The sequence below is a fragment of the Elgaria multicarinata genome, chromosome 5 (genome assembly GCF_023053635.1).
Source record: "Elgaria multicarinata webbii isolate HBS135686 ecotype San Diego chromosome 5, rElgMul1.1.pri, whole genome shotgun sequence".
In the NCBI taxonomy this organism is placed as follows: Eukaryota; Metazoa; Chordata; class Lepidosauria; order Squamata; family Anguidae; genus Elgaria; species Elgaria multicarinata.
In genome coordinates this window covers 112132377-112156785 of record NC_086175.1, presented here as the reverse complement: position 1 = coordinate 112156785, position 24409 = coordinate 112132377, and the positions used below count along the sequence as shown (strand labels likewise).

At 38.4% G+C, this 24409-nt stretch overlaps 1 protein-coding gene across 1 annotated transcript in view; it reads right to left on the bottom strand.

Annotated features, from left to right (window-relative positions):
* Positions 1 to 24409, bottom strand: part of MIPEP (mitochondrial intermediate peptidase) — an 80646-nt gene that overhangs the window by 44936 nt on the left and 11301 nt on the right. Inside the window, exons 9-14 of the mRNA XM_063127028.1 lie at positions 23665 to 23725; positions 22019 to 22071; positions 12588 to 12741; positions 10121 to 10198; positions 8694 to 8898; positions 5590 to 5699 (exon numbers count right to left, since the gene is read on the bottom strand). Of these exons, the coding sequence (XP_062983098.1) occupies positions 5590 to 5699; positions 8694 to 8898; positions 10121 to 10198; positions 12588 to 12741; positions 22019 to 22071; positions 23665 to 23725 (661 nt within the window). The remainder of the gene's footprint in view (positions 1 to 5589; positions 5700 to 8693; positions 8899 to 10120; positions 10199 to 12587; positions 12742 to 22018; positions 22072 to 23664; positions 23726 to 24409) is intronic.

The following is a 24409-nucleotide window of genomic DNA, read 5'->3' as shown; positions in this document are numbered from 1 at the left end:
GGCAAGATCTATAATTTTCTCATCCAGAAAATAGTAGTATAGTTTTGAAAATTTAGGAACATTCAATGTGCAAAGCTGTACTTTTCAGTAGCACCGTTTAACCAACATATATTTATTCCACATTGTAGAAAATTGCTATTCTGGGACATCCCCCAAATATGGACCCTCTTCTTAGAAAGATTTTGTAACAAGAAAAAGATTCCCCCCCAAAAAACCTGTAAAGAATATAAACATAAATATAAAACACAGACATAAATGTCAGACCACACACAGGCCTAATCAGCACTACAGAGATAAAAGCAAAGACAGGCTGACCCAAGATTTTCTTCTTACATCTTTTAATGAAAAAAACGTAAAAGTTGAAAACATACCTTTTTAAAGCTGGTAATTACTACTTTGCCTGTTAATACTTTACTCTTATGGACTCCACAGCTGGAGCCCATAATGGTCCAGGTGGCATACCTTGCTTAAAAGGGGGGGGGGGCAAGAGGCTCAAAGAACACTGCATCATTATGTCCTGGCCTGTAAATTAATTCACACGACTGGGTGACAGATCTTGCATAACCCAAGATGATCAAATCTTGTGACAAAGATGAAACTATAGATTTATGCCTTCCCACTTTTGAAGGCAGGAGAATTCTCCCATACTGGATCGGATAAACTGATTGGTCGTAGATTTGGGATAGGAAAAAAGGAAGAAGTACTTCTTTGGGCAATGCATAATTTTTTTATGGAATTCCACACCAGAAGATGTGGTGATGGCCACTAGCTCAGATGGCTTTAAAACAGGATAATAGATCAATGACTATTATCCATGTTAGCTAAATGGAAGCTCCATGTTCAGAGAGAATATATCTATGAAAATGCAGTGGATAAACTAGGGATCTACACATTGTGTAAAATCTGTTCTGTCTGTGTTTCACAGTTTGTTAGGCATTTCCGTTGTCCCCCATCAAAGGAATTAGTTTTTGTTTTTGAAATTGCGCAAGCATAGTATAAGAGACTGGTATTTGAGGAGGAAACAACACCCATTATATTAAATTGTCCGAAGAAGGATCTAAGGATTTGAAACCTTTTGGAAATGTTTTCATTGAATTAAACATCTTTTTTGTCTACCCCTTTGCTTTTGGTTTTTCTGGCATTCCTCATGGAGTTCCCTTTTTGTTGGCTTTGGCCACTAACGGAAACAAAATATTGTCTTATGAAACTTTGGTCTGATCCAGCAAAACTTGTCTTATGTTCTAAACTCTCTTCTGCCCAGCCATGACCCACCATGGTCACTGTACACCTGAGAGTTTCCCCCATTTGATACCCTGCTATAGTAGAATTTTTTCCTGCTCTATAAAATATAAACACTGAAAAACTTGGCAGCAGTGAATAGATTCATTTTATAGAGCTCTAATTTTTAACACGATTACAACCAAATTGGCTCTCGCAGTATAACTTTAATTTTTCACAGTTTCATACTTCGGCTGTTTCAAATCACCAACTGTCAAATGTTATCCTGTTTAAAACAGAACAAACTAGCAGAACCCTGCTAATTGGTATTTTGGTAAACCACAATCCCGCAAAGCTTCACTGAAATGGAAATCCAGGTCTGCAGTTCACTGGAGCATATAGCAGGGAGTTTTTGTTGTCGTCAGGGAATGGGCAACATACGTTACCGTGCACTTCTGTTGGATACTAGTGGAGGGGTAAACATTACTCCTAGCTCAGTTAAAGCACCACTGTAGCTATTACAGTAAGGGTACATCAAATATATTTTCTCTTTACAGGTTTAGGAAAAAGTGTACACACATGTACCTTGTTTGTATATGGAAACTATCCCGGTGGCTCCTTAATTGCAATTAGACACATTTGCAAATTAATTGGTTGCCGTTCCAAATGTGCAACTGTGGTAGTTATTATTGTTATTTATTATTTATTAAGTTTATATACCGCCCCATAGCCGAAGCTCTCTGGGCAGCTTACAAAAGTTTTCACTGACAAAAGGTTCTTTCCATATAGGAAAAGTATTGTGTACGAAGCAGCACATAGGTTCTGAGAGGATAGGCGTCTACAACTCCCCCATTCCCCATTTTCTTATGAGAGTAGTTACCACAAACACACAAACAGGTGTTTTAGATAGATACATTACAAACTAAACAGCTCACTGGGGCCAGATCACATTCAATTGAGAGTCCGTATAGAATTCAAATGTGAAAATTGCTGAACTTCCATAAAAATATATATGCAATTATCATTAAAATAGCCTCCTTACAGACAATTGGAGGATGATAAAAGTGCCACTATCTGAGGGGAATCTCAGAAACTTCTTTTCCCGTGAATGCCTCTGGGCCATGCGTGGGTCTCAGAGACATCCTTAGGAAATGAAGATGGCAGATGGTTGCAGGCTAAACATTCATCTGCAGCGCACCCATTTTGTGTTGGTGCCTGGGACAGTTTCTCAAATTACCAAATGTGCCCATGTGGTAATGGGTAGAGTTGTCTACCCCCTGGTAAAATAAATTAAAAAAAAAAGAGTGGAAAGTGGGCAATTATAGCTACGTATCTCTTCCTCTGTTGCTCTTTGTTGAGTGAGTGGGGAACAAAACAGCAAATAAGATTCAAAGTAAATGTAAAGTGAAGCACATTGAGGGGGAAATTCTTAACTCTGGTGGGGTCTGAACCGGATGTGACTATCTAGGAAACTGATCTTGGGACTGTAGTGGATAGTGCATCGAAAACATCAAACTCAGTGTGCCATGGCATTGAAAAACAAAATGTTAGGAATTATAATAAAACATTGCAATACCAATTTATAAAACTATGTAGTGGTATATACGTTTGGAATACTGTGTATTATTCTATTTGCTACACCCTCAAAAAAGGCTATGATGGTACAGAAAAGAATAACCCAAATGGTCAAGGAGTTGGAGCACTTCACCTATGGAATGCTTCACCATTTAATTTAGAGCGGGGAAGAGAATGGGACCTGAAATAAATTGATAGAACAATATGTATGAAGACAGTAGATGTGGTTCTCTAATAAGCTGGCTGAAAGAAGGCCTTTGGAAGTGGTGTAAATGCCACTCCAGGCCCACCCACAGAAAGCTCAGCCGTTGAAGGTATTCTATCAGTGATCTTCTGCCAGCAAAGGGGGTGGGGAGAATGAGGCATGTCAGAGGTATTTGTGTGAAGATCTACACCGTAAGCCCCTTTGTTGCCCTAACTTACCCAGGAACCAGTACATGTCTCCACCAAGACTGGCTTAGTTAAGTTCTTCCCATTGCAGACAATGGGAGGCAGAAAATTTCACTTCATCTCTCACCCTACCTACCTTGAAATCATAGGACACAGAGTGTGACAGATGTTCCACCAAGTGAATCTCCCACCACGCCACTGTTAATATAAGGCAGGATTGCTCTTAAGGTTACAATCCAATACCCATTTACCTGGAGGTAAGCCTCAGTGAACTCAATGGGGCTTATTTCTGAAAAGATATGCATAGGACTGCATAGTAAGGATGGATTGAATATACATACACCTATACCTCTAGAAGTCAGGAATGCCCAATGAAATTGATTGCCAGTAGGACCGACAAAAGTAAAGTACTTCTTCATACAATACATAATTAACATGGAATTCACAAGATATGGTAACGGCTACTAGATTAGAAGGTTTTAAAAGAGGATTAGACCATTTCTTTAAGGTTTTAAATCAGGATTAGACAAATTCTATCAATTATATCAGCCAGGATGGCCAAAAAGCTCTTCCTTGTACAGTGGCAGTATCACTCTGTACAACAGAGACTGGGGACACTACAAGGGGAAAGAAGTTGGCTTTCTGCCCTGCTTGTACAATTTCAGGAGGATTATGGCTGGCCACTGTAGAAATCAAGATGCTGGACAAGGTCCCCAGTATGATCTAACAAGGCACCTCTTATTTTTTCTCCCTCTCTCAAAATACTAGATCCCGGGGTCATCCCGTGCAGCAGATTAGTGGGAGATTTGGGACAGATAAAAAGAAGTACTTCTTCACACAGTGCATAGTTAAACTATGGAATTCACTTCCACAAGATGGACTGATGGCCACCAATTTGGATGGCTTTAAAAGGGGGTTAGATAAATTCCTGGAGGAGCAGGTTATTAATGGCTACTTGTCCTGATAGCTATGTGCTACCTCCAGCAGCAGAGGTGGTAAGCCTATGTACACCAGTTGCTGGGTAACATGGGTGGGAGGGTGCTATTGCACCCGTGTCTTGCTTGTCGGTTGCTGCTGAACAGCTGGTTGGCCCCTGTGTATACAGAATGCAGGACAACCCTTCGTCTGATCCAGCATGGCTCTTTTTATGTTCTTATGTAGAATAAGGTTTCTAGATTAAGACCACAAGGGATATGTAGCAGTTATTCTGGTTTAGAACATAGCCCTACTTTTTTTGTTCTGCAACCAAGAATCCTTAACGAAAAGCTTTTTGCATAGGTTTTAGACAAGCTGACATAATTGAGATCATTAAATCAAAGCAACAGTTCTCAATTTGCATAAACAATGATGAGGAAAGTAAGCAGGATTGGCCCTACTTCTAAGCATATAAAATAAGGTTTTCTTTAGACAGAATAGACAGCAAAACTAATATTATCATAATGACCAACAGATCTACTCCCACACTCTGATTACTATTTATATTTAAAGTTACAGGAAATAAAGTCTTTGGAAGCAAATCTTCTTAAACCAATCCTACTTTTAAAAGAAAAATTAGACAGCTGAGTCTAACATAATTTTAAAAATAATTCAAAAGAAACACACATTCAGAAACATGACAGCAAAACAGTAGATTCAGGCTTCAGTCCTAATCCTACATTACAGCTCATCCTGTCTGCCCTTCAAGGCTGAATTAAAACCGACTCAATTGCTTCCTGGTACACAACTGATTTTATGCCAAACAACTTCAAACATTTTAAGAATGGGACAAACAGTGCCTAGCTCCAGATTTGTGAACTAAAAAGAAACAAAGTCTGCCATGCTTTTCTGAAATATAAAGCAGCATATTATATTCTAAGACTGGAATACTAGATACTTACCTGAGGGTAAATCCCATTGGATTCAGTTGGACTTAGGGTTGCACTTATGAACTCAGTTCCATAAGGCTAGATAGTGGGCTGACAAGGTATTACACATTCCTCAGCAATACAAACATCTTTGTAAAGTCAACATTAAATGTTTAGGTGCCTGGGATATTTTCAGCTCTACTAAAAAGCACTATACAAACAAATGAATTGAAATGTACTGGGAAACAGCCATCCCAACCTGACCTTTTTATCAACATGGAGTTCTATATGACTGCCCTAAACTCCCACCACTATACAGGATTTGAAAACCCTACAACACACAGAAGAGGTAAGGTAATTATTACGCCTGATTCAAATGGGGAGTTTTATTTTTAAAAGGCAACCACAACCACTGTGTAATGGTTGTGTGTAAAGGCGGGCAAGAGGAGTGAAGCACATGACAAAAAAGTTTCTTTATCTAACAGAACTGAACTGAATGTTTTTTTTAGAACCCCTTCCCTGCTTTTTGTTTACAATCAGCCTGCTTTTTAGTTATCCTTACCTGACCTGTTTTATAATGCCTTGCAAATTGGTTCACCACTCGATAATCATTTGCAAAGTACTCCATCAAGATAGAGGGAACTTCAGCAAAGTCAGTAGAACATCTTGTCCCTGCAGAGGATATGAAGAAGCGCTAATATGCAGGTAGCCATAACATTTACATAATTTCTATCTTCCCCAAAGCAACTCTTAGCTTTTCATTTGCACTTTTGATGAACTGTGATAAATAATTCACTAAATAAATATTTCATTTCTCTAGTGCTATTGTACATATTGGCAGAAAAGCTAAATTATAATCCTACATGTTTCATTGCAAATCACAAAGTGAAACACAATATTTGAACAGCTGGGTGAGGCACCATATAAAACTATGGATCACACCCTTTATAAATGAAAGCCGGGCTGCAGCCAATCTGGCCCCACATTAAACACCAAGTCTTTAATTGCCTTAACTCTATACCCAATTACAATAAAAAAATCAAACTCGGCTTGAGAATTTAATCCCATTTACAAATATGATCATCCCCATCCGTCTGATGAGCTCACACCATTATTGTTCACGTTTGTTTTCTTTTATTGTTCAAGATGTCAATCACTTGAAGAGGTGTGGTTTTTTTACTACTGCAAGACATATGATGATGATGAAATACTTTTTACTTTTAAAAACTTCATTCCTCAAATCCATCCTTTCTTCCCCTGTGCCCTGTGAACTTTAAGCCTTTCCAGATTATCAGTTTCTTGAGCAACAAATATCAATTTTTTTGTATAGCATGTAGACATCTTTCCACAAGCAAGTTCTGTTTCAGGGATTTTGCAGTTTCTCAACACTCACTCAGACCATAAGATATTATCACTGTGTTCATGTTATTATTTTGCCTTAGCTAATGGGGCAATTGTGTGCAATGTGAGCGTCATGAACATCTACTAGGGCCAAGTTGGTGGTAGACCACACAGAGTACTTCCCATTTGCAGCACTGGAGCACACATGCATGAGCAGGATATCACTGGATCAGGAATTTAAGAGTGGAAAATATCCCCAACCCCCCAAAGTGGTTTATATTGTTTGAATATGCCCTTACACTATAAACACTTCTCACTGCCACAGAGGATGCACTTAGGGCAGCCGTCAATTTATCAACGCATAATCTTTGCTCCAATTTTTGATGCAGCCAAACTATTAAGTATCTACAACCTGTTGTGCTTATGTTTGCCCCTTCTGTAGAATCCTCTCCCCTCACTCCTGGCCCCAGACTTCTCTTCTCACGTATCAATCTGGTAGAGATTTCTTGGAACACTCAAACTTTATTCATATATTTTGGATTTTAGCTATCTATGCTCAACTCTACACAGTCTGGGATACACTACCTGATACAGTCTAAGAACTGGTCACTTTCAGCTCAAAACAACTAAATATCTTTGCAGGCCAATGGCACACAATCAGAATCATCCACATCCAAATCCAGCTTATGAAGAAGAAGAAAAGTGGAGGAAAATGTAAAAGAATCTACTGGCCAAATGGGAAAGCAAAGACAAAGACAAAGAGAGAGAGAGAAAGAATGGCAGACTGTGAAGCCAATGAGAAAACAGGAATTTAGCTGATGGCTCAGGAGCCTCACTGAAATTCTGGTCCCCAATGCAAAAGTCAGGACTGAAACTAGGGCGTAATCTACACCAAGCAGGATATTGCACTATGAAAGCGGTATGAAAGCAGTATATAAAAGGCAGGAGCCACACCAAGTAGGATATAGCCGTATGAAAGTGGTATATGCTATGTGTCAATGGGCCCCAGCGGCTGTCAGTACACTTGAATACCACTATAAAGCAGTAGTGTGGCTCCTGCCTTTTATATACCATTTTCATACCACTTTCGTAGTGCAATATCCTGCTTGGTGTATGTAGGTTAGGCCTAGGAAGCTAGGCCATAGCTAGACTAGGCCTATATCCAGGGATCGTCCCGGGATCATCCCTGTGCATCCAAATAACACACAGTGGATCCCAGGAGCAGGCAGGGATGACCCCTCCATTTGCCTGGGATAATCCTTAGGTCTAGCTAAGGCCCAAGTCTTCCCCAGCTAACCCTTATTTGTGACTGCGGAATTACGCAGGCCCTGAATTCTAACAATGAAGGAGAATATTTTGTTCCCTGAAGAAAGAATACTCCAGCAATATCAGCCTTGGCTTCACATGTCATTATTTATATGGTAACTTTTATATCCAATTTGCAATAAGCATATTTGTTGACTTCCTCTGAAGTGTTATTGCATTACAGCTTACATCTTTAGGACAAAGGGGGCAGTTCCTCCATCACTCAAGGAAGAGGGAGGGAGGGAAAGAAAAGCAAAACCAGGTACTCCATACACTATCCTGTGAATATCTGCTGAGTTCCAATAGAAGAAGGGGAGGTGCGAAGGTAAGGAAGTGGGGGGAGATACTACAGAGTGGATTATTCCAACCAAACACCTCCCTCCTAAGCAGACACCATCCTTCTCTATTTCTGTTCTCTTTAAAAGGAAGGAGGGAAAAATTGTCCAGGAAGAAAGATGTTAGGGTGGCATTATTACCCAATTGTACTTTTATTACTCTTTCGGTTTCAATCTGTTTTCACATACCACAGTTTCAAGATCAACTCCTACTACTGATAGGACACATGAATTAGGATAAATTTAAAGTTCTACTATCCCACCACTTATCTAAAAAGTTTAACTTATACTTATTTTAATACTAACAAAATCTCCATCATTAACATGGACAAAATTGAGACAGGAGCTAAACCCTACCTCTGCTTTCTATTCCATCCATTTAGAATTAAACCCGGTCTTGCATAGCACCTTCCTACTTTCTGTTTTATATTCACACGAAAGTATGATGTACTGTTGGTTAATGACTTTTATATAATATAGAACATAATTTGGAGTAATCAGTTACATTATTTAAAGGCCAGTAACAAATAAAGACTGGAAAAAACTACTTTCTGCTGCCTTAAAATATAAAACTGAAACCTACATCACAACCAAGATATACAACGTAAAAACTATTAAACGTTTGCTTGTGAAAAGTGAAGCATTTATTTGACCTTTAACTAGTAAACAAACAGTTATTTCCTACCAGTAACATGTTGATATCGAGTTCTTCCCAGCATAGAATGCATCGCATGTCCCATTTCATGAAAGAGATTTTCCATCATTCCAGGAGTTAGCAACGCTGGTGATCCACTAGTGGAATGGGGCAAACTTAACATAAGGACAACAACAGGAAGCTGGTATTCTCCATTTTCCCTTAGTCTGCCTCCACGTATCGTAAAGTGGCAATCCTATTTAAATAAATAAATAAAATCTCAGAAAAAAATGGTTCAATACCTTGCCATACTAATGTCATTTTAAGACATCACTACAGATTCAAACAGTGGATGTACTTATAATTACAATTACCTGAAATCGAGCTGTTATATTGTACCGGAAGAGATGCTGAATGAAGACATATACTTGGCTGAGCAAAGTGAGGCCATTGGTTTAACTTAACTGTTTAGCATTCTGTTTTTAGGTTTGTCAGTATATTGTTAACACGGTAACTCAGTTTAACACTGACATACCAAAATAAAATCTAGTACACATGTTCAGGACATACATTTAAAATTAAAATGCCAGCCAGACTCTTGTACTCATTATCAAAGTGAACAGGGGGGAAATACAAAACGCAGTGCAATGTGATACCACTTCTGAGGATTTGGAGCAATTCCTCCCCCGCCTGCACCCCCCACCAGTAGATCCCTGCACACAATTCTACCCCATTCAGGAGGGTCCCCTGACCAAGAAGTCCTTTTAGGGGTGCAGGGGATGGAAAAGCCCATTTCCATGAGCTTTCTCAGGACCGCAGAATCCTAAGAAACCCAGGATCTTGGTATCTAAGACTTAAGGGCCAATCCTTTGCATAATTACATGAATTAAGTCACCTTGAACCCAGTCAGACAGACTTCTGATAAATTTGCGTACGACTGCACTGAAAGACATAGAATGGAAGTCGGTGTGCACACTGAGGGCACAATTCTTCATTTCAAGGACAAACCTAAGCTTGACCCCTACATACATGTTCAAATGGCCAGGAATGAGTAAGGCTTCTCACAACCTGAGATTACAGAACTATAAAAATGCCACCATTTAATGAGCATAAATAGAATAAGATGCATGCAGGTTTTAATAGGAATATAATTTCCAAAGATGTTACTTATCCTAATGTAAAGCACTTCTATTGTCTCAACAGTTACTATTATTTGTGAGATAAGTCTTTCCCTATTACTCAGAAGACGGCAGCAATAAATTCTGGCATGATATGTATCAGCAAGACGTCGGTTCAATACTTTTCATAGAATAGCTCTGGAAGTAAGTTCTGGACTTTATTCAACATTTGTCTTATACAGCGTTTTAATTCAAGTTAAGTGGGATGTCCCTTGACTGATTTATATAAACAAATGTCCTCCCAAGCAATTATGGGGAGGGATCATAGTCTTTATAACTTTATGTTGTTAGAGCTGTTACCTGATGAGGCTTTTCTGGTCTTTGAAAGAAATCACAGTAGATATACCCCAATAATCCTTCTTGTTCATGGACAACTGCCTAAAAATAAAAGGTGAAAATTTAAGTAAAAGACTCAATAACCTATGATGTAGTGGTGGTTTTATCAAAGCAAATAAAAACCTGTCCAAATTTTTGATACTGAACATTTATACGTATGCTTCATTGCAATCCCAAACAGGTCTACTCAGAAGTAAGCCCTCACTTGAGTTCAATGCACATATTCCCAGGAAAGTGTTCTAGGATTGCACCCCAAAATTTTAAGGTTCATTTGGAAATCACTAGAAGTTTCAGTACACAAGTTTTGCAGTTTATCCAAATGGCTGAGTCATAAAGTAATGTATGAAATAATGTATAAATAACCAACACCTTTTAAGCAATATTTAACATATTAAATCTGCTTCAAGCTGTATATCACAATTAAACATAGTGGATGTAGTTCTAGTAGGAAGCAGTTATGAAAGATTAGCCAGGAATAATTAATCCGCTTTACAGTGATTTGATAAATGACACCCCTGCTGCCACTTGGCCTTTGAAGTAGAACTGTTGAAGTGAGAAGGGTGACCTACTAGAGATCATTAAGAGAGGAAATAAAAAAGACACCAGGAATCTATGTGTACTTAGATCTGGTAAACCTAACTTTAAATATTTTCTTAGGGCTCATCCACACCAAGCAGGATATTCCACTATGAAAGCGGTATATAAAAGGCAGGAGCCACACTACTGCTTTACAGCAGTATTGAAGTGCACTGCAGGATTTACACTACTGCTTTGTAGTGGTACTGAAGTGCACTAACAACTGTTAGGGCCCATGACACATCTACACCAAGCTGGATATAACTCTATGAAAGTGGTATGAAAGTGGTATATGGTATGTGTCATGGGCCCCAACAGTTGTCAGTGCACTTCAATACCACTACAAAGCAGCAGTGTGGCTCCTGCCTTTTATATACTGCTTTCATAATGGAACATCCTGCTTGGTGTATATGAGCCCCATGTCACAAATTGAAGGCTGATCTGAATGTCAGATTTCCCTACTGTTAAAATGCTGCTTTGGGTCTCCTGTAGAAAGGAGAAAAGCAAAAATACAAGTTCAAGCAACACCAGAAAAGCCATGCAATTAGCAAAGCTCCTGTGACCTCATACTTGGCATTTTTGAACTTTGCAACATATCTATTCTTAGTCATTTTCAAGTTGCTTCCATGATTAAGTTGTTTTTTAAAAAAACGGAAAGAGGTAAATAGAATTGTTAGAATTGGTACTGGGCAAATAGTTTTACTAAGAGTGCAACCCTATGCATATTTAGAATGAAAAAAGTCCAACAACTCCCAACATTTCCCAGCCAGCCATGAATGTCTGGCTGAGGAATGCTGGATGTTGTAAGTCTTTTTTATGCCTAAGTATGTATAGGATTACCTATACATACTAAGTCTTATTGGGCCTGTTCAGACAACACGGTAAGCCATGGTTAGTTCCTTCTGCAGTAAATGTTTGGTGAGCATGTTCATACCATGGCTATGTAGCCATCATGGTTAGGAACACTAAATTATGGTTCACATGACATGCTAAGCCATAATGTTTAACTCAAAATACAGACACACTATGGCTTAGTGTGTCTTCTGAATAATCAGGAAGGGACTTTAATCAGTTCATGCTGAAAACCCCCACTGACAACTGTGCAGGGTCCTCCTGCTCCATACGTTATCAGAGGGGACAATCCCATGCCATTTTTGTCCCAGATCTGCTTTCCTCTCTTGACCTGGTAACACTGTGGAAGGTGGCACTGTGCTGCCAGAGAAATAATCTTATGCCTGTCTGCCATCTGTCCCTTCCTTTAGACCCAAGTGTCCAACACATTTCTCCTTTCTTTAAAATAGGAATAAAAGTGACATGCTTAAAGCATTAATGTCTACATATCAAAATAAAGCTTATGAAAGCCTTTGCGCATTTAAAGAACTTTATAAAACAATATGGTTGGATCTAGATTAAGTTAGTCATGTTTCAGTCTAGGGGTGCCAGACCTCTTTCTTTCCCACTGAATCGATCAGTCAAATTAGTAATGACTAACTTAGGGACCAATCCTAAACTTCCAGTATTCCTCAACCAGTCCATGCTGGCTAAGGGATGCTGAGAATTGCAAGACTTTTTTCTGTCTAAATATGCATAGGATTGCAGCCTTAATGGGATTACAATAGGATTAAAGCAGGACTAATATAGTCTGGATATGAGCCATTTAACATAACAAAGACATTCCAAGAAGTGAACTCAGATAGTACCACCTATGTTCTAATTGAACAGTGGCGGAGGGTGGGTGTTATTTCAGAAATTGTCTTTCTTTTAGAGCATTGTGCACCTTCCTCAATAGTAAATTATGTTTACTGGCTGTCTTTATTGTATTTGTCTACAACGTTCCAGAATTAAGAATTCTTACCAGTTTGCGAACATCCTCACACCACACCTCTCCCTTCTCAGGCTGTTCAGCATAAAGCGAGATCCCAAAGAGTTTATTGAACAGGATGTTCAGTCCTTCCATACATGCTCCAAGAGAGAAAAAGGGACAATACAGGCTGGGTTCAATATTATACCTAAAACACAGGGGGGAAAAGCCATGTTACAAAAAGTCACAAGACACAAATGAATTAAACATCAAAATATATTTGCTAGAAATATTGTAAATGCTAACATTCAACAACAAGGCTGGAAGAAGACATGATGAGAACTGCCTGGCTGCCACCCAAAAAAGCAAAATATGTACTAAATATATGCTAGGATCCCACTTCACTCCAAATTTTCTTGCCTCATTTCAGTGCCAGCAGAGGAAAGGAATCTCAGAGCATACTGAAATTCATCACACATTTTGTATCATTGGATGTGGGGCAGGGGGAAAGAGAGCATGTCATAGAGCTTTCTGGCAATTGTCACTTTGAAACAAAGGAACCAAAGAAGATCCATGCTGAATCATACAAAAGATCCACCTAGGCCAGCATTCTGTTCACACAGTGGCCAACTAGTAGCCTGTGTGAAGTCCACAAGAAAGGCATGGGTTCAACAGCACCCCTTCCCCACTCAGCAAAGCACTTATTACGAAGAAACATGTGCACATGCTCATTATGTACTAGAGGCATCTGTTAGCGTTTTGATTAAGACTAAGGGCACAATCCTATGCATATTTAGACAGAAAAAGTCCTACAATTTCCAGCATGCCAGCTGGGTCATGCTGGGAATTGTAGGACTTTTTCTGTCTAAATATGCATAGGATTGCACCTTAAAAGATCTCTCACACTAATAGTGCAGTCCATATATGTCTACTAAAGAGCAAGAACCATTGGGTTCAATGGGACTTACTTCCAGATAAGTGGGTGTCGGATTGCAGCCTAAGAGTGCAAATGTTCAAAATCTCTGAAAAGCAGATCTTCCATGTCGGTAATTGGGAACCAAAGTTTTAGGATAACAAAGTGAGCCAACACATTTAATCTCTAGCCTAAGTGACTTGAAGCAATGCCAGCTATAAAACTGTGCCGGGAAACTTGCTGTAGACAAATGGACAAAGGAAAAATACTGTACAAGTTAAAAAGGTTAAACTGGGTTTCGTGTTGCTGGGGTCCCAAATGGGTTCTTATCCTAGTTGCCATATTTTACAATTTTTCTACACATAGTAACAATCTAACAATTAATTGTGCTTCAGGCCCAGCAAATTCAGTGAGGGTTAAGCAGGGGTAGCTGTCTGATGGATTGTGGCCCATTTTTCTCCTATATTTTGAAATGCTTTCATTTCATATTCAAAAGGTTTTCATAAACTCCATGAGCCGCAAGCAACAAAAAGAAACAGAACTGCTGGATCTTTTAGCAAATTATTTCCTGAATTACCTTAGACACACTATGCATTTGTTATTCTCTGATCTCTCTTCCCTTTTCTGTTCCCATCCCTGTGTCAATGTCACATGAAAACTCTTTGACCGTAGCCCATCTCGCTTCTATGCTGCTAGTACTCAATAAATGCCAATAATTATTACTATCAAGTGTGGCAAACAAGTGAATCAAGGGAAAAGGTGAAGCCCCTTGCTACTAAACATTCAATTAATTTAGAGCTTGAAAGAGATTTTTTTTATCAAGCAACAGCAGATTGTGAGACAACTCAATTGTGCCATAATGAAAAATAGCACACAAGACACAGCATGCCACACACTTAAGACCGTTGATATAGTGGTTGACAGTTTTATTGCTGATAGCTATATAAGTACATTTCACCCCCCACGTTCCTTCCAAGTGCCTAATTTCTATAGTAAAAACTGTGCATGTTACATTAGGATTAAAAATAGAATTCATTTTTTTACTGCATGATACATAAAAAGATGAATGGGATACATTTTATTGCGAGATAGCACAATGCATTCAGTAATAAAGTTGATAAAACAAAGAGGATATTGATTTATTTGATCTGAAATCTGGTTTTATATCAAAAAGATGAGCTGTGGGCAGTGGGGAATCCAAAGATCCCAATCACACAGCATTTGGTTCACCAATATTTTAGTATCAAGACCCTAAGCCAACTGCTTTAAACAAGAAGATAAATGGCACAATATTTGATCAGTATTCTTTATGAACAAGATGATTCAAATAGAAAAGACAGTGCTGCTAAAGAGAAAAAGATATGAGCCATTATAAATAATTATTTCTAAGGCTGCATGTCCTCCTGGAGTCTAAATAAAAGTATAGGCATGTAAAACCACAACTTAAGAAATAAATTAAGACTGTCTTGTGTATCATGATTGCTATAACCTGTATTCAAAATATTTTGGATAGACCTATTTGTCATTTCAATATAATTAAGGACTGAGCATTCAGAACAAATTGTGCACTTGGTGAGATTTTTGTGTGTGTGTGGCATTCCTTAACCACAGCATATAAGAGACAGAAGACAGTATTGAGTTGTGAATAGGGAAAATGTAATTTTATTAGCCCTAATAAATCAAATGTCTTTGGGTTTGTTTGAACGTTCAGTATTTTGAGAGTTCGTTTTAAACAACCAAAACACTGAAAGACTTTAAGCCAAAGGAATGACTAATTTAATATCCTTTCTAGTGTTAATTATGTGTCAGAAAGCTATACTGACAGTTTTTACTCATTTATCATATCACTTTTGTTGTTATTCTGTAGGTTTATATTTTGTTTTTGTGTGCTGCATGTTATGGTTTTAATTAGGAACATAGGAAGCTACCTTATACTGACTCAAACATTGGTCCATCTAGCCCAATACTGTTGACACACTCTGGCAGCAGCTCCCCACGGTTTCAGGCAGGATTATTTCCCGTCCTACCTGGAGATGCCAGGATCAAACCTGCATGCAAAGCAGATACTCTACCACTCAGCTAAGGCCCTACCCCAATTGTTGTGAACTGCCCAGAGATCTTTCGCTATTGGGCGGTATAGAAATGTCATAAATAATATTTTATATTACCACCTTTTCTCCATGGAACTGAGGGCAGTATACATGGCATTACTCAATTTTTGGCTCACAACAACCTTGTGTGGTAGGTTAGGCTAAGAGATAGTGACTGACTCCAAACCACCCAAGAAGCTTCATGGCTAAGAGGTGTTTTGAACCAAGGTCCTCTAAATCCAAAACCAACATTATATTCACTTCATATACTGGCTCTCTTAAGTATGAATATTTTGGATTGCATCCCTCAACAGATACTTGAAGAAAGAGACAAACAAGGAGTACAAAACTTTCAGCTGCAATTCTTCCTGCACACCACTGCCCATACGATAAATTCACATACACAGTTTCTCTCTCCTTACTAAGAGCTTTAGGGTGCAGTCCTATGCATGTTTAGACAGAAAAGGTTTTCTGTCTCAACATGCATAGGATTGTGCCCTAAGGTGTTTTCCAAAAATTCAGAGACAAACACATTAAAAATATATTGGAGTTTGTCTTGTGTTTAACAGTTAAAACTTCATCTATCCAACTAGGTATATTTACTCTGCAGCCTGATACTTCTTAGTAAACTGGCATATGAAGTCTCAATGAATTCATCAGGACTTACTCCCAAACATAACATTGAAACCTTAGTGGGAAATAATCCTATGGCCTCGAGGCAGAGTGGAGGAGACATAGGATATTTCAGATTGCTGGTTCCAAGGTTGTGTTCTGACCATGGATATAAGAATCGGAGTTCCCCTCCCCTCTGAGGTTGCAACATCACTTTGAAGGAGGTAAAGGGGGCATTTCTGTGAGCAGAGAGGCTGGCTTACAGGGTATCCTGAGGCCTTTCCATTCTCTTCCCCTCCCCCTCCACAATGGCCTAATCTACACCAAGCAGGATATTTCACCATGAAAGCAGTATGACAGCAGTATATAAGAGACAGGAGCTACACTACTGCTTTATAGCAGTATTGAAGTGCACTGACAACTATTGGGGCCCATTGACACATACTACTTCCACCGTTTTCAGAGTGCTATATACTGCTTGGTGTGGCATATAGTAAGCATATAGAAGGGCAGATCCTGCTGAAGAAGAATCAACATGGCTTCTGCAAAGGCAAGTCCTGTCTCACTAATCTACTAGAATTCTTTGAGAGTGTCGACAAACATGTAGACAGGTGTGATCCAGTGGACATTGTTTACTTGGATTTCCAAAAGGCTTTTGATTAAGTCTCCCACCAAAGACTCCTGAATAAACTTAGTAGTCATAGAATAAGAGGAGAGGTCCTCTTATGGATCAGTAACTCATTAGAGAACAGAAAACAAAGAGTAGGAATAAATGGTCAATTCTCCCACTGGAGGGAAGTAAACAATGGGGTCCCACAGAGATTGGTATTGGGACCAATTCTTTTCAACTTGTTCTTAAATGATCTGGAATTAGGAGTGAGCAGTGAAGTAGCCAAGTTTGCCAACGACACCAAATTATTTAAGGCTGCTAAAACAAAAAAGGGATTGTGAAGAGCTCCAAGGGGATCTCTCCAAGCTGGGAGAGTGGGATCCAAATGGTAGATGCAGTTCAATATAAGCAAGTGTAAGGTGATGCACATTGGGGCATTTAAATCCAACTTCAAGTATAACCGAACAGAATCTGAGCTGGCAGTGACCGAACAAGAAAGAGATCTTGGGATTGTGGTGGACAGCTCGATGAAAATGTCCACCCAGTGTGCGGCCACTGTAAAGATGGCAAACTCCATGTTAGGCATTATAAGAAAAGGAATTGAAAATAAAACAGCCAGTATCATATTGCCTTTATACAAATCTATGGTGCAACCACACTTAGAATACTGTGTACAGTTCTGGTCACCACACCTAAAAAAAGATATTACAGAGCTGGAAAAAGTGCAGAAAAGGGCAACTAAAATGATGAAGGGGCTGGAGCATCTCCCCTATGAGGGAAGGGTACATCAACTGGGATTGTTTAGTTTGGAAAAAAGGAGGCTATGGGGAGACATGATAGAGGTGTACAAAATTGTGCATGGTATGGAGAATGTGGATAGGGAGACATTTTTCTCCCTCTCTCAAAATACTAGAACCCGGAGTCATCCCATGAAGCTGATTGGTGGGAAATCCAGGACAAATAAGAGGAAGTACTTCTTCACACAGCGCATAGTTAAATTATGGAACTCAATACCACAAGATGACTACAACAGTTTGGATGGCATTAAAAGGGGGTTAGATACCTGGAGGCAATTCCTATATTTTTATGGTTTTAATTGTGCAGTGCCCAGAGAGTCTCGTCTATTGGACAATATAAAAATGGAAATAAATAAATAAATAAAGGCAGATCACATAGGATTGTGCCCTAAAAATCTTGTAAATCTTCTCCCTCCCCATGGGCACAATTTATCACCCAAGAGGGGAAAAATAGCAAGTTTATACATAACCTAAATTTATGCAAGTTGACTCAGAAGTATAGTATGTTCTTGGGCAGTTCCAGATGAGGCTTTTATTATGCAATCATACAGAATTTTACAGTGGGTGGGGGTCTAGACAATGTCTTCAATTTATAGCTCTCCTGTGTTTTCCCACCACTTTTCCCATCTTTTTTCTTACTGGAAAAAAATCACTATTGAAGAAAAGATGCATAATTCATAATGCAGGGGTCCCCAACTTTTTTGGACCGGTGGGCACATTTAGGAATTTCAGAAACTGATGTGGCCACTACCACAAAATGGATAATCAATTGTCACCGATGCAATACAGCTAATACTTCTTTTAAACATATGTTTTGGCAATGTCCAGTAGTTGCTTCTTTTGTGGGGCAGGTAATTACAGGGAAATTTTGTACTGGAAAAGCCTTTAATATTGACTGATATACACGCTCTTTAAAATTATTTACCTGCTTCAAGGAAATTAACAAATGGTCAGCATAAATGGACTCTCTGTGCCCTTTTGACAGCTAAAAGGCTGATAATACTACACTACACTGGAGGGTTGAACGTTCACCTTGTATAATGCAATGGATTGAGGACCGTACAACACTTTCAATATCTGAATTGGTGGCGTATAGCTGCCATCTTTAGATAGATACTTATTTGGCTATTTGCTCTGCTTTTGTTGAAGCCTATGTATAATCGTTAGAAAATTATATGCATTTCATACAAATCTAGGTACGTACATTAAAAAATGGGGAAAATAATATAAAAAAATATTTGGGTGCCCCTGGACACTAACTTGGGGACCTCTTCACAGGCACCATGGCACACATAGGTGCCCTGGCATAACGCCTTTTGACTGTAAATGCTAAGAGCCTTCTGACCGGAAACACCCTAAGGGTGCAATCTTCTACCCACGTACCTGAACTCAATAGCACTTACTTCTGAGTAGGCATGTACAGGATTGCACTCTTAGTGTATTCAATGGGATATATTCCAAATAACTCAGAACTCTCACCCCTTCCAAATGGGGCTTACTTTCTAGCATGCTGTTTAGGCTTGCAGTATTAGAAACCAAAATCCCAAATCTGTAGCTGTTATGACTGGTTATATATCACCATGCTGATAACATTCATGCAGTTTCTTAAACTAAAACTTAAGGAGACCACTATAGTCTCTTATACACAAACAATAGACAATTTCTTACTTGTTTATGATTGAAGCATGTTCTGGCAATCACTATTTTCTCATCTATTTGTTGCCAAAATTCTTTCTCTTAAATGTCTTGTCTTTTTTTTAAGGTATTCATTTAATTATATTTATGAAATGTATACCCTGTCTTTTTGTTTTAAAAAGCCCTTAAGTCATGGAAGCACACATATTTCAGACTCTGACATCAAACATTTTAAATGTGCAATAATGTGCCGATTTTGTCTTTATAAATATGCAGCTATTAAAATAGATAGCCAAAACAAATGGCACATCCAGACAAAGCATTATTTTATCAAATATTTTTCTAACTATTTGAAACTATTTCTACTGCTACTGTCTGATGGTAGATCATTTTGGAGTGTATTTTATTCTTTTACTTATTGTTATATTTTAATTTTTCAAATGTTTGTAATCCACCTAGAGAACATCCGTCTGGATAGATAAAAAAATTAATAAATAAATATAGATACATCTCAGAGGCAGCTCATTTTTCCAAAGAATACTTCACAAAGCTATGTAGAAATGGGCAAATTGATGCAAGAGCGCCTTCTGGTGTTTAAACTTTAGAAATGATACTGGTCATAGGTTTGGATCCAAAGATCATGCTACACAAGTGGAAAGTACTTGTTCTCAGGAAACAGGGTTCATTTATTTCCTGCTTTTTCCAACTGTAGCACACTGCAGCCTCTGAAAACTGGCTTTAGGGAATCAAGGGATCCTTTATAGCGGCTTCAGAGAGAGCTGAAGGAGGGGAAATGGTAGTCCTGCCCTCTGCAAGCACAGGTGACTTCTGATTGTGCAATGGGATAGTTAGATCCAAGTCCTACTACTGACATCAAACATTAAAACTACCACTAAAATCAGGGCCAAAGACATTAGCGAAACAAAATATTTTTCATTATGTACCATTCCAAATCAGAGACAATATAGCAACTTTTTTACACAGAGAAAGAATGAAAGGTATTCAAGATTTTTATTTTTATTTATTTATTTAATTTATGTATTGCATTTATATCCAGCCTTTTTTTCCTCCAAGGAGCCCAAGGCAATGTACATAATCCTCCTCTCCATTTTATCCTCACAATAACAACCCTGTGAGGAAGGTTGGGCTGAGAGTCTGTGACTGGCCCAAAGTCATCCAGTGGGTTTCCATGGCTGTATGGGGACTAGAACCCAGATCTCCTGACTCCCAGTCCAACACTTTAGCCACTACACTACATTGGTTCAAAAGCGGTGGTGCCATTCAAATTATTGCCTACTATTATTATTATTATTATTATTATTATTATTATTATTATTTATTGCATTTTTATACTGCCCAACAGCCGAAGCTCCCTGGGCGGTATTAAGCAAATGACTAAACATAACGGGAACTTAAAGACATGTTGAGACAGCTATATAAGAGAGACTTCCAGAAGAGGGGACAAATTCAAGATGACTTAGCACAGTCAGTTTGTAGGCAATACAGATTTTGCTTAAAAACTCAAACATAATAATCGTTTGGATCCAAAGTTATTGCTGTGCAAGCAGAAGAAAACTCTCCTTGTGTGGGGGTGGGGTGAGGGGAGTATCCCACCCTGATTTTTGGTAATTCCCCCTTTCTCCTAGAACCCACCACAACACATGGCATTCTGTTCCTTGTGTCTGAAACCTCAACAGTAGATTTTCAGGGGACACAAGGGAGGTGGGGCAGGGGGTCTGCAAAGGGAAGGCAGGCTGGGAAAGCCTATTCCATGCTGTATCCTGTTCATGGAACAAGTCAGGGACCAAAACGTTGTCCTTATATTCCATTCATTAAAAAACATTACTCAGACATCCTACTAGGCTGGATCTAGACTTACAATTAGCAGAAATGCACTAAAGCCAGAGGAAGAGGAGGAAGACCCGTTTTGGCGATCCCTCCTTTTCCCTGTAGCCTCTGTGTCTCTTGAAAATCTGCTCTGGAAAGCCAAGGGATTCTCTAGAGCAGCATGGTCTGCAGAGGTTAATTGGGGGAAAATTTCTCCCCCCTCTACCTGCCCAGCAAGGATCCTCAACTGGATCTCAGTCTGTTCTGGAACCAACCCAGTGTTTCCAAGAAATTCTATTCAAAGGAAATATGATTAACATGGCCTTTATCATTATATTCTTGCTGTACTAAATGACTACTTTCACTGATTGCACATGTTTGTTATCCAGCAGTATAGTAATAAATTAATCACAATATTATTTTGTCACAATAGCACAAGGTATCCCAATGTTCCATTAATGATCTACTTAGCTTTGTTATTGGGAATACCTCACCAAATTAACATACATATGTTTTAGCTGGTTTCAGCATGATGAAGATATATTGTATGATGAATATATATGATGAGCACTATCTGGGAGCCCACTGGTGTATTCTAATTTGGACAGATTAACTGTAGGTATATCCATACCATTAATGAAATCCAACAAATAGCAGAGGTGTTTAAAATCCCATTTTTTCAGAAATGATCAATACAATTTTGAAGGAAGCTGACGAAATAGGTTTTTTTAGCTGCACACTTCCTCACAGAAAAGAAAACTACCATACAGATAGCTTTAGAGCAAGAAAGGAAAATTTATACATGGAAAGCTTGTGGATCTATGTGTGGTTCTGATGCAAGTCGAAACAAAGACAGACAGAAAAGCACACACACACACACACACACACACACACACACACACACACCCCAATGCAAACAGATAAAAGAACAATAATTTGTTATAGGAGAATACACAGAAGTAAACTCTTAGTAACTGAAAACTCGGGAAGTCTATACTTACCTCTCAGCACGTAGGACACCACTGTGGTATGGATGATCCCAAGGCATAAATTTCTGAAAAGCAAAAGAATCCAAGTTTTGAAGCATAACAGAAATCAAGTGGAACAGCTTATCATCTGTAAATAAGGTTCTTCTTGTTATATTTTAACATGAAAACACTGGTAATGAAGTGATACTTTTTTTAAAAAGAAAAGTAGTTAAGAGTTTTCTGTTGTCAAATCTACTCCTATGTACAGTATACTTAGGACAATAATCCAGTTTATTTATTTATTAAATTTATTTAATGCCTCAGTTTTTCAGAAATTTTACAAAAAAAACATAATACAAATAAGATTAAAATAAAACCAACAATTGAAAATGGAATAAATGTACCAACACAGCATAAAACATAGTATCAGTTATAAGGTAAAACCGGATTGCAAGGACTAAAATAATAAAACACTAACATACTAAAACATTTAAGAAATACTTTTAAAATATTTTAAAAGTCTTGGAGAACGTGGAAGTTTTAGCTCAGTTCTGCAGTGTTGCAGAACTATTCTATTTGGGCTGACTTTGGGGCCTTAGCTAGAGATCGTCCCGGGGTCATCCCTGCCTGATCCCTGGATCCCCTGTGTGTCATTTACATGAACAGGGATGACCCCAGGATGATCCTGGAATAAACCTTAGGTCTAGCTAAAGCCTTGGTTGTTGCATCTAAGCTGAGCTTCACGCATGCATCATTCTTTTGTCTTATAGACTGCTTGTGTCAGGAGATCTGTAGCTTAAACTGGGTACTTGGTGATATGAGGTTGGAACCTAGCCTGATATATTATCCAGGGTTGTATGTACTCAGAGCCCTTTTCAGGCAAAGAAGGAAACAGGAATATACATTCAATGCAGTTCTCAAGCAGCAGAAGACCTCTAGACCAGCTAGTCAGATATTAATTCCAAGATCTTTGCCTGGTCAATATGGCAGAAACTTCAGTTTCTGGCTTCAGGTCAACACCCTAGCTGCTGCAAATGACTTCACAGACCTTGAGATAAGGACGTACTCTTCAAGTCTGGTTCCATGTAGAGCTGCCAACAAACAGGCCAACGTGGTACTGACAGATTTAAAGTACTTTTACTTGCACTTAACATTCAGGGTAGGTGAGTTAAAGGTTTAAATAATATGATCTAAAAATTTCCACTTGTATTCACTAAACAAATTTTTATTCAGGGGCATTTGTAGACCTAAATTATACATTATGAGGCAGAGCTATCGGAATAGTCATGCAACAACACAGTGACTGTAAAAGCCATGGTTTGTGAACAAAAGCATTAGAGACTGCCAACTTTTAAGTTAAATGCATGTGATTTTTCAAATCTGACCTTTGCTCTTTCAAGCTTGCATAAACTAATTGAACATAATGTATAACATACATAAGGGAGCACGTTACATTTTCCATCTTAAATTTTGGCTACTACATAAATCACTGTGTTTAAACCAATATCTTCCTTTCAGCACTTAGTTTCCCTTAGAGAAAAGAGCCTTGAAATCCAAGCCAAAAGAAAGAGAATGGTTAGACTGAATCAACATATCATTGAAATTATAAAAACTATTTTCTCTAGCAAGTGTCCAACTCATTCAAGTTATGAGAAAAAAATGCACAATATATAACTTACTGATTTGATAGGATTTAGTTTCATTTTCATGCCTTCCATCATTTCAAAATCCTTCACAGTTCTACAAAGCAATTTCACCATTACATTTTGATAAAGGGCTTTTCAAAAGATATGCAATACAATTACTAGAAAATATACTATACAAATATAAAGATCACTCAAGCAAAACATTTACAAAATAATCCTGTTAAGATGACACACTAAACCACGGTGGTTAAGCATGTTGAACTAAGCATTATGATTTAGGCCATGACTAGACCACGCCTATATCTCGGGACCATCCCTGTGCATCCAAATGACACACATGGGATCCCGGGAGCAGGCAGGGATGACCCCTCCATTTGCCTGGGATAATCCTTGGGTCTAGCTAAGGCCTTAGTGTCATGTGAACCATTCCTAACCATGGTGGCTATATAACCACAGTTTAAACATGCTCACTAACCATTTGATGCAAAAGGATTATACTAAGTAATATTGAGAAATTATCTGCTGCTTTTCCCTCTTTTCTTCACTACAAAATAATTTAGACTCCTCGTACAATTCCAATCTTAACCTGTAGCTGATTAGATTTAATTCTTTTCAAAACTGTATAATACCCTTAATCAAGACTTGCAGAAAAAAAATTAAATTCATTCAGAAATCTAAGGCTGTTTTCATAAGTGCTATTACTAAATTGCAACAAGCTTATTGCTTTGAAGAAAGGAAGATTTGCTCTATTTAATAAGATTAAATAAAAAAAATAGAC